Source organism: Telopea speciosissima, chromosome 8 (assembly GCF_018873765.1).
Source record: "Telopea speciosissima isolate NSW1024214 ecotype Mountain lineage chromosome 8, Tspe_v1, whole genome shotgun sequence".
Classification (NCBI taxonomy): Eukaryota; Viridiplantae; Streptophyta; class Magnoliopsida; order Proteales; family Proteaceae; genus Telopea; species Telopea speciosissima.
In genome coordinates, this window is record NC_057923.1 from 25,279,948 (window position 1) to 25,289,879 (window position 9,932).

General features: G+C 40.2%; 1 protein-coding gene across 2 annotated transcripts; it reads left to right on the forward strand.

Annotated features, from left to right (window-relative positions):
* Positions 1 to 1,729: 1,729 nt before the first annotated feature.
* On the forward strand, positions 1,730 to 4,953 carry LOC122670419 (protein PGR). Of its 2 annotated transcripts, none has more exons than XM_043867289.1 (5): positions 1,730 to 1,956; positions 2,064 to 2,177; positions 3,057 to 3,279; positions 3,376 to 3,612; positions 4,735 to 4,953. In XM_043867289.1, exons 1-5 carry the CDS (start codon positions 1,811 to 1,813, stop codon positions 4,864 to 4,866), a joined length of 852 nt encoding a protein of 283 aa, XP_043723224.1. In that variant the 5' UTR covers positions 1,730 to 1,810; the 3' UTR covers positions 4,867 to 4,953. The 2 variants fall into 2 exon arrangements, with proteins under 2 accessions (XP_043723224.1, XP_043723223.1); XM_043867288.1 differs by having other exon boundaries at positions 1,732 to 1,956; positions 3,376 to 3,624.
* The last annotated feature ends 4,979 nt before the right edge of the window (positions 4,954 to 9,932 follow it).

The window sequence follows — 9,932 nt, forward strand, 5'->3', positions numbered from 1 at the left end:
CTATCTGTATCCGCATCCGTTTAGCTTTCAGACGGATTCAGATAGTGCTAAACGGATACGGACACGGATACAGAAACGTATTTTGGTTATTCACTTACACCCCTAATGATACATCACCCAGAGCCATAGATAAATGGCATATAAAAAGGGGACAGGGCTCGTATTTGGTCATTTCGGATGGACATTTATGCCCATCCAGCTGGCCATGCTTATGCATCGTCGTGAATGAAAACTTCTTATATGGAGAAATGTTTTCTATAGGTGAAGTGTATCGGCCACGTCCAAAGGCAGAAATGCCCACCTATTGATGCTTCCATGGCTCCCATTGGTCACGCATAGGGGTGTAAGTTTAGCCCTGTCGGCCCGAGCCCGCCCTAAGCCCAAATAGGGCCTGGGTTGGATTTTTCAACCCTGAGGGCGGGTTAGGGTTTAAATTTTCAGGCCTTGCGTTAGGGTCGGGCTAGGCTAGGGTTGAGGCCTTGGGCTAAGCCCAGCCTGCTGGCCTGTTAGGTTATGCTTTACAGTTTTTATTTAGTATCTAATTATCTATTGGTTTATCAAAAAAAGGATAATTATCTATTAAACAAAAATATTTATAATTTTAAGATTGTACTAAGTTTTTTAACCCAAAGAAAAGTCTAATAGTCAAATTGATATGAAACAAACCAATACCCAATGACATGAAGCAGGGCATGTCAATTAGGCCCTAGCAAAAATTAGGGTCAATCAGGGCCGGGCTGAGCTTGACAGGGTTGGGCTTGGTCTGAGATATCTTAGCCTGACCTAGGGCCGGGTTGGGCTTGGGTTGAGCTAAGAGGACTCAGGGTTTTAAAAAACCGGCCCAACCCGACCTGTTTCACCTAGGGATGTCAATGGGCTGGGCTGGGCCGGCCTTGCCCTAAATCTTAGCCCAACCCGACCCTGCCAGGGCCAAGCATACCATCAACCCAGCCCGACCTTGACAGGGTTTTCTCAAGCCCGGCTCAACCCAGATTGACCTGAATATGGTCCATTGAGTTGTGGTACTAACAAAGCCCAATCACAGCCCAAGCTAAAAAAAAATTGAGTTTACGTTTTGCAAAGAAGCAGTTTATCAAACCTAGCCCGACCCAACCTTGTCCAGGCTTAGGGCGGGTTTGGGTGGACTTGGGCTGGCCGGGTTGTTTTTGACACCCCTAGTTTCACCCCTAGACTCCTGCGCTCAGGGGCCACGCTCCCCACATGTTGGGCTCCTCTGTAACGCGCCATGGAGTGTAGAACACATCCAACGGCCTGTAGTGCTTGGGCACGTAGCCCAACACCCTACCGCGCTACAGCCCGTCGGATGGTGCGCTACACTCCCTGTCGTGTTGCAGACAACCCAAATCCCGCTCCCCACACAACTCTTGAATTGTTATCGTCTACGATTCCTGACCGGTGGGGTTCCCTAGTGCCTCTCACAAGAGGGGGTGGGACCCACCCAGGGCACCTGACCGAACACTCTGCCCAGGTGGGGTCCACCCTCCTCCTGTGAGAGGCACTAGGGAACCGCACCGGTAAGGGAACCGCATACGATAAAATGATTCTTCCAAAAATGGCGGATCTCTACTCACTCACTAGTCGGAGTCACCGGTCTTGTTTTGGTAATATTCTCACTCACTAGTCACGAATCAGGATCCCAAGTTCCATTAAATACTACTAATTATGAGAAAGAAAAAGAAATGAGAAATGGTCCGATTTCACAGGTGACCACTGCACTCACTGTTGTTGTTCCCTCTCTCGTCAAAATCCAATCCGTAGAAAGAAGAAGTTTAAGGATCATCTCCAAGTGATGGAGACACTTGTGATTCAATCCTCAATTGCTTTGCTGATCGCTTCTGTTGTCGCCGCCAGAGCTTTCTTAAGGAAATCTCTCGATCGATCGGGAGCGTTTTTCGGCTTCTTGGTCATGGCCCTTCACTTTGCCGTTGGATACAGGTCGCTCTCTCATCTTCTCTCTTCTTTTTCTTCTTCTTCTGATTGACAGCTACGAACGTTAAATTCTGTATTGACTCCAATTGATTCCTCTGACTGGGTATCGAAAGGTTTGGTGCTCTGCTGCTTGCTTTCTTCATCACTTCGTCTAAGCTAACCAAAGTAGGAGAAGATAAGAAGCGAAGCATCGACGCTGATTTCAAGGAAGGAGGGCAGCGCAATTGGTAACATTCCCTCTTCCTTCTTCTCTGCTCTCCTTTTTTGGGTTTTCTCTGATTTTTCTACTGATTATTTGTCTAAGTTAGACCTCCTAAAGCGATAATATTCGTGTTGTCTAACCTAAAAGAAGAGCAATGGCAGAAATTTCTTCATATATAGGACTTGTTCTTTGATTTTTCATTTCCATTTTGAACAAGAATCTCTTTTGAGCTGGAGATGCTATTCTTTCAAACAATTTTGTATTTAGAGATCTTATTTTAGTTGGGCATTGTTTACTTTTTCATGTCATGGGTTTCAGATTTTGTCTTTGGTCAAGTTTTTAGTTATAAGTTTGTCCGTCCAGAATTGCCTACGGTTGAGCAATGATGGAAAGACCATGAATTGTGGGCTTAAACTTCAATTTTCTGAACAAAATGATGAAATTTAACAGGAAGCGGCCATGAATCAATGGAATAAGGCGCCTCTTTGATCTTCATTCTTTAATTGAAATTTTGAAACGTGTTGCTATTCTCTCAGAGAGGCTAAAAACTTATCCACCTGCTCAATGGTTCGGAAGGGAACTCCATATAAATTCTAAATGCTCTCAGCCTGTTTCGTCTATTTCTAACACTACCCTTATCTGAGCTAAGTTACTAGTGTGAAATTGAAATTGAAATTGCTCAATGTGCTGTTGGTTCAATTCTCTCTAACCTTTCCCTAACCACCAAAATCAGAATTATGTTGCGTATATAAAACTGAAGAGCTTGGTTGTGTGATTGATTTCAGTGTCAAGTAGTGGTACGGACACTCTTACTGTTAGAATATTAGTTTTCTACAATGTTGAATCTATGCAGAATTTTTTTCTTTCTTTCTTTTGACTTGGGATTCCTTATTTTTATTAACAGGATACAGGTTCTTGCTAATAGCGGAATTGCTACTGTTTTGGTTGTAATTGCTGGAAAATTGACGAGATGTCAAGACAAATGCTTAGACTCAAAAGACTCTGCACTAGTAACATGCCTCATTGGAGGGATTATTGGACACTATTCTTGCTGCAACGGGGACACTTGGTCATCGGAGATTGGGATGCTTAGCAATGCTCAGCCACGATTAATCACAACCTTCAAGGTCGTTATCTTTATCAAGTTTCTGTGATTCCAGCATCCTTGATACATCCTCTGAGTTTATGATGTCTAATATTTAGTTCCTAACCACATTCATCAGCCAGTTAGGAGGGGTACAAATGGTGCTGTCACAACCACAGGACTGCTAGCAGCTGCAGCTGCCGGTGGCGTCATTGGATTGACATTTGTTCTCTTTGGGTTCTTCACAACGAAATGCAATTATGATATAGCTTTGAAGCAGCTACTGGTGATACCCCTTGCAGTGATTGCGGGACTATTTGGAAGTTTAATAGACTCTTTGTTGGGGGCAACATTGCAATTCAGTGGATTCTGCACAGTACGTAATAAGGTAAGAAAGAACATTTCATTAACTTAAGGTTGATCTTAAATATTATCTTTTCCATTTCAATCTTACAAACCATGTTTAAGATTTTCACCATCACCTGGGTTGTCTATTAAACTGATCCTTATTCCATTGTCTGGGGTTCAAGTTTCGGTAAACAATGTCAGACAAATATTCCAAGTTTCTTTTTGAAAATGTTGTTTGGCGCGCGTAGGGGGCACGTAGGGAGCGTGTAGGGAGCATATAGTAAATTTCTTTGATGTTATGGACAGTTGGGTAAATAGGATGGGTGTGAATTCAGTGCACTGCCTTGAATCAATTTTTAGGAGGGGGAAAATATTAGGCACTAATCAATGTGTGACACCAATACCTTTCAGCCATTAACTTAGCTTAAAATAAACTGTAATAAAGGTAGACTGTTATGTGCCTAATGGGGCCCACTCTAGTGTATGGGCACTAGATTGGGCCAGCCTAGTATGGGATAGTTACAGTGCTTGATTTAACGCGTTCCATCAACTTCGAAGCTTTTGGCGTATCGGTCAAGTATCTAACATTTGTTATCAGAGTTGGGCACCACGTCACGGGTTCGAGTCACTGAAAGGGCTACCTAGGAGAAGGCTACCTGGAGTAGAGTGAAAGTCGTCAAGAAAGGGCTACCTGCCGCCAGGAAGAAAATCCTGGAGCAGAGTGGAGCTGCTTGGAAAGGGCTACCTACCACCAGAGTGAAAGCTGCCTAGAGTGAGAGCTGCCGAGGACGACGGCTGCGGAAGCTTGGTGGTCTGTTATGTGCCTAATGGGGCCCACTCTAATGTATGGGCGCTAGATTAGGCCAGCCTAGTATGGGATAGGTTAAAGGGCTTGATTTAACGCGTTCCATCAGCTTTAGAGCTTTTGGCGTATCGGTTAAGTACCTAACATAGACGTTGATCAGATGGAGGCCACTTAAGAGTTCCTATTAATTTGCATTGCATAATTTTTTTCCTTCTTATTTATTTCTTTTAATTTGATCCTCCCCTTAATTAAGATCTCAATTCCAAGTATAAATTGTTATTCGGTTACATATTCTTGTAAGATCTAAAGCAATGCCAATTGGGGATTCCTTTATTGTCTTTGAAGGTTGTGGGAAAGCCTGGACCAACAGTGAAGAAGATTTCAGGTATGACCATCCTCGACAACAACGCTGTGAACCTTGTTTCAGTTATGCTGACAACCCTGTTGACTTCCATCGCCTGCTTATACATTTTCTGAAAACCAAAATTTTTATCCCAATTGTAAGTTTCATGTCTTTTAGATATTTGCAAGCTTTATCAAAATGCCAGTCATAATTATGGGGAATTTTTCTGTTGTTTTGTTGAATGGTTACAAGTTGCAATAGTCATTGTAAATAGAGTCATTAGAGTAGCTATTAATCTCTTATGACCAAATGTTCAAATCTAATAAATAAAATCTATAATTCAATGGAAAGATAGTATAAGAATAACACAAAAAACAAATGCTTTGTGCATGGAAATTAGGGTCACCTTTTTAAAGTGAGACCCTACTGTAAGATGCTTTATACACAGGTCTGGCCAGGATGCCCTGAAAGAACATTATCAATGGCAAGAAAGAATAGGGTAACAGCCACTGATATGGGTTTAACTGTTATCGCTATGGTGCTGTGGCTGTAAATGCTTATGTTGAAAATTTATATCATACATGCATTCTAGAATGTGCATTTATAGAGGCATCTTTGGCCAATGCAAATGTATGCAGCTGAAGTATGATTATACTAATAACACATAGATATACTTGTTGGTTGACTCATGGACTTTTTTCGGTCGGTTATTTTCTTCCGAAACATGATTGCTTGGTAAAGAGTATAGAAAATATAATGCAGGGGAGAGTGAGGGGAGGGGGAGTGGAGGGGATAGGGATTTGATCGTCCCCTGGTGGTTTACTCAAGTCTGATAAGGATGTTCCATCAATGGCATCCTCTTTGAACATCCCTTGTTGATCCTCTTTTCTTTCCTTCAAACAGAAATCGTGAGAAACACAGACGTTTGACAAGTTATCAAATATTCAGATGACATGCTTTGAAGCTCTAAATTGTCTTTCTAGTTTTTTCTTTTCTTTTTGCCTACTATGAGTGCTGTATTGGTAAGGTCCAATTTTTGAGAGAAAATCAAAGTCACACAAATCACATAGCATTTAAGCAAGGGAGGAAAAAATAAAAAAAAAATTCCTTCTGACCCATAGATTTTCTGTCCATGATCTTTGTGTTTTTTTTGTCATGTAACAGCTTGTCAAAGAAACTTTGTGGACTTGTTGTCCACATTAGCCTGTAGGCATGTGGCGATTTTCAGTGTTTCAGTCCCAATGTTACTGTCATTCATAAAAATAAGACTTTGGAAAAAATGTTGTAAAAGAACAATACTATTGAAAAATGGAGAAGAGGTATATATATGTAGACCATATAGTTGAAATGGGAAAAAAAATTGGCATATGATGATCATATGGATCAGGAAAGTTGAAGTCCTTTTCCCTTAAAGCAAGAGTCAAACTAGGGGAGTTCTGGCCATTTCTCTTTGATTCCATTGTCTCTTCCACCAGTCGGATGAGCATTCAAAGGTTTTTGTTGAAGTACTGTTCATGTGACACTGTTCATGTGAACAGTGATTTGGTTTATATGTGTATCTTCTATTTTCCTAGTCCTAGTTGGAGTCCTAGTTTCTAATTATGTCAAGTTCTAATTCTACTGTGAGTTGTTAGTCTTAGTTTCAGTTTGAGTTATTAGTTCTAGTTCCTTTCCTATTGTAACTTGGAATCCTATCATGATTAGGAATTCCTAATCTGATTAGGAGTTCCCCTTTCTATTTGTAATTTCCCCTCTATTATAAATAGAGGGGCTTTCCTATCAATGAAAACAACAAGTTATTATTCTCTCATTCTCTCTTTTTTCTCTTCTCTCAAGTTACTGATTACAGGTCCTAGGTTATCTACATGGTATCAGAGCTAGGCAATCAGTGACTGATTCTCTCCAAGATTGCCATTTTGAGAGTCGGTTCGGGTTTCTGGTTTGAAGAAGAAAACCCTAGTTCATAGAAAAAGAAGAACTAGGGTTTCATGTACTCAATTCATTTATTCGATTATGAAAACTCTACATCAGATTTTGAATCTGATTTCTGCTCTTCAGATGAGTTGCAGATTAAAAACTGATTTGCTGATCGATTAATGAAGAACCTGGTTCTGGGTTGTAGTTGTTTCTAAAGAACCTGCTTTCGTTGAAGGTGCAATCCTTTTTTCTCGATTTGACGGTGATCGAGGGGCTGGAGTTCAGGACCTGCCCTATTTTTGCTCAGTTTCTCTTTGCTTATCGTGAGGAAGATCTCTGATTTTTTGGTTTTTGTCTTGCTGAGTGTTGCTTGGCTTAGTTGTTGGATGGGCTCTTGTTCTCTGATGTTGGCTATTGATTTCTGGTGGTATCGATTCTTTGCTGGTATTTTGTTGTTGCTGGTTCGATTGAAGCTGTTCTTCCACGGAGTCAAATATTTATCGTTGTTGTTCCCCTACCGCCAGATTGGAGTTGCAGGTTTTCTGTTTAATCTTCGACCTTCTATTTGGAGTTGCGTGGAAATCTTCCTTTGATGGAATCATATCTTTTCTGGTTTTACTGTGAGGTTGAAGTTGCAGCTTTTGTTCCGCCTCCTCCTTTCTCTGCTTTCTGATTTGAGTTTTTGGAGATGACATTAATTTTCTCCATGAGCTGCTGCTTTCTCTGATCGAAGAATCAGTTGGCTGCTGGTTCTCGTTTTCCTCTGTGGCTCGTTTTCCTCTTGTGGTTGGTACTTTCTCCCATCGTGAGGTTGAACTGTTGAAGACATCGTTATAATGTTTTGGCTGGTTGCGTGAGGAAGACATCCAATATCTCAAAGTGGGTTTCCTTTTATGAGTTGGTTTCCTTTTTGGTTATTCTACTTTATTCCTGGCGTTTTATTTTAATATTTAAGTTCCCTTTTATGCACTTATCATCTTTTCTTATCTACCTTTGTCCTTATTTTAATGCTCATTCCAACATTACCCTTTTGCCTTGGGTGGTATTTGTAAGTAGATTTCATCTAAATTATCTACCCAAGAGCCCCTTGACAATTCAGGTTATTTACAAGATTGCCACTCTCCATAGCCATTATTTTACTTATTGCATCCCATTGCTTTTTGTTTAACAAAAAGGCCCTTGCAAAATTTTGGTTATTTACGGAACTGCCATTACCTATTGGACTACCCAATTGACCCTTGAAAATTCTGGTTTATTACCAGTTTACCCTTTGGCTTGGATTGTATTTAAAAGTGGATTTCTATCAAATGACAGTCATGCCATCCTTTTTCCCAACACCGTTCCCTTTCAATAATTCTAATTCCCTTCATATCCCAAAACATACCTTTGGCATTTACCCATAACACCTTTAGAAACTTCTGGTAAATTACAATTTTGCCATTCCTTCCTTCTTAATTACCCATAGCACTTTTAGAAAATTCTGGAATATTATGTTTTTGCCCTATCTTTTACATTATCTCTGTTATGTCCACGTGTACTATACGTGAGGGGGAGATTATGTACAGTACACCTGCAGACATTGTAGAAGCAGAACTTGCAGGAACACTTGGTACAAAGCATAGACGATCAGAGTTTTCACCATTGCCAATGGGTATCTACTTTGTTATTGGGTTGAGTCTGCCGTAAGGGGGAGATTGAAGTATTGAAATATTGAAGATATTTAGTTGTTGCCTATTTGAGGACTTTCGATTGGGTTGGTACAGTTTTTTCTTCGCTCGATTCGATTTGTTTTCGCTACTTGCGCTTCTAGTTATTTCACTTCAAGATTCTAAGTCACTATGACAACCGAGATTCATCACCTGGATAGCTATTGAAGATCGTTGAAAGCTGCCTTTTTTGGAAGACATTCCAGTCCCGGTTTGCTGATCATGTCTGTTCAAGTTTTGAAGATCTATTTTTTAAAGTTCTTGAAGGTTTATTTGGGAGCTGCATTCATATGTCAAGCTGGATTCTACTACAACTTTGTTTTTTTTTTTTTTTTTTTTTCATTTTGTTCAAGTTGGGCATTAGTACCTTGTATGCGCCGACTTGAGGGGGAGTGTTAGCATTATTAGGAGTTCTTTTTTCTTTAGTTCAAGCTGGATCTTCTTTCTTTACTTATTTGTATAATCCAGCTTGAGGGGGAGTGTTGAAGTACTGTTCATGTGACACTGTTCATGTGAACAGTGATTTGGTTGATATGTGTATCTTCTATTTTCCTAGTCCTAGTTGGAGTCCTAGTTTCTAATTATGTCAAGTCCTAATTCTACTGTGAGTTGTTAGTCTTAGTTTCAATTTGAGTTATTAGTTCTAGTTCTTTTCCTATTGTAACTTGGAATCCTATCATGATTAGGAATTCCTAATCTGATTAGGGGTTCCCCTTTCTATTTGTAATTTCCCTTCTATTATAAATAGAGGGTCTTTCCTATCAATGAACACAACAAGTTATTATTCTCTCATTCTCTCTTTTTTCTCTTCTCTCAAGTTACTGGTTACAGGTCCTAGGTTTTCTACAGTTTCTTTACAAATTGTTAGTCTCTTTGGTTTTGCACTGTTGAGCATGGGTTAGGCTTTGATGATTCATCAATCATTCCATACATGCATGAAGTTGAGTTGGAAACTAGAAGTGGTGCGTCTATTTTAACTGTCTTCCAATATTCGTTTTCCCGAATGGACTTATGAATTTCAAGGCATATAAAAACTTCACTTTTGCATTATCAAGTCTCTAACAGATGTTTTTGCAGAGTAAGGCCTCTGACAAGTTTAAACATCCAGTCTTCCTATTTTACCTCTAGGTAATGCACCTGAAATAGTGAAATCCACCTTTACACCCTTTAAATTGCTACCTCTGCTCCGTGTTTCAAAACTCTGTTTGGGAGAGGGTGGGGGATTTTTCTTCCCTTGACCATCGCCACCCTTCCCGGAGGTGATCAGTACACTTGTGGGTCTTATGGTGGAACCCCTAGTCCTCGGTAAGACAGTCTTAGTATTCAAGAATTTGATGGAATCCATCCTTCGTGTTGTACTGATCTTAATTCTTCAAAATTTCGCTTCTCTGGTTTTCTTTCAATTCTTCACTGATACCATATTCTAAAAACCTTGACAAGCGGAGAGGACGGCCTTCTAGTAGGAACTAAGGAAGGTGAGATGCTTCTTCCTTAAGTTTACTAGACTCTATAATTATTTTCTCTCTTAAGGTAATCTAATTTTTACGCTATGGGAAAAAATCTCCATGCCTATAGTG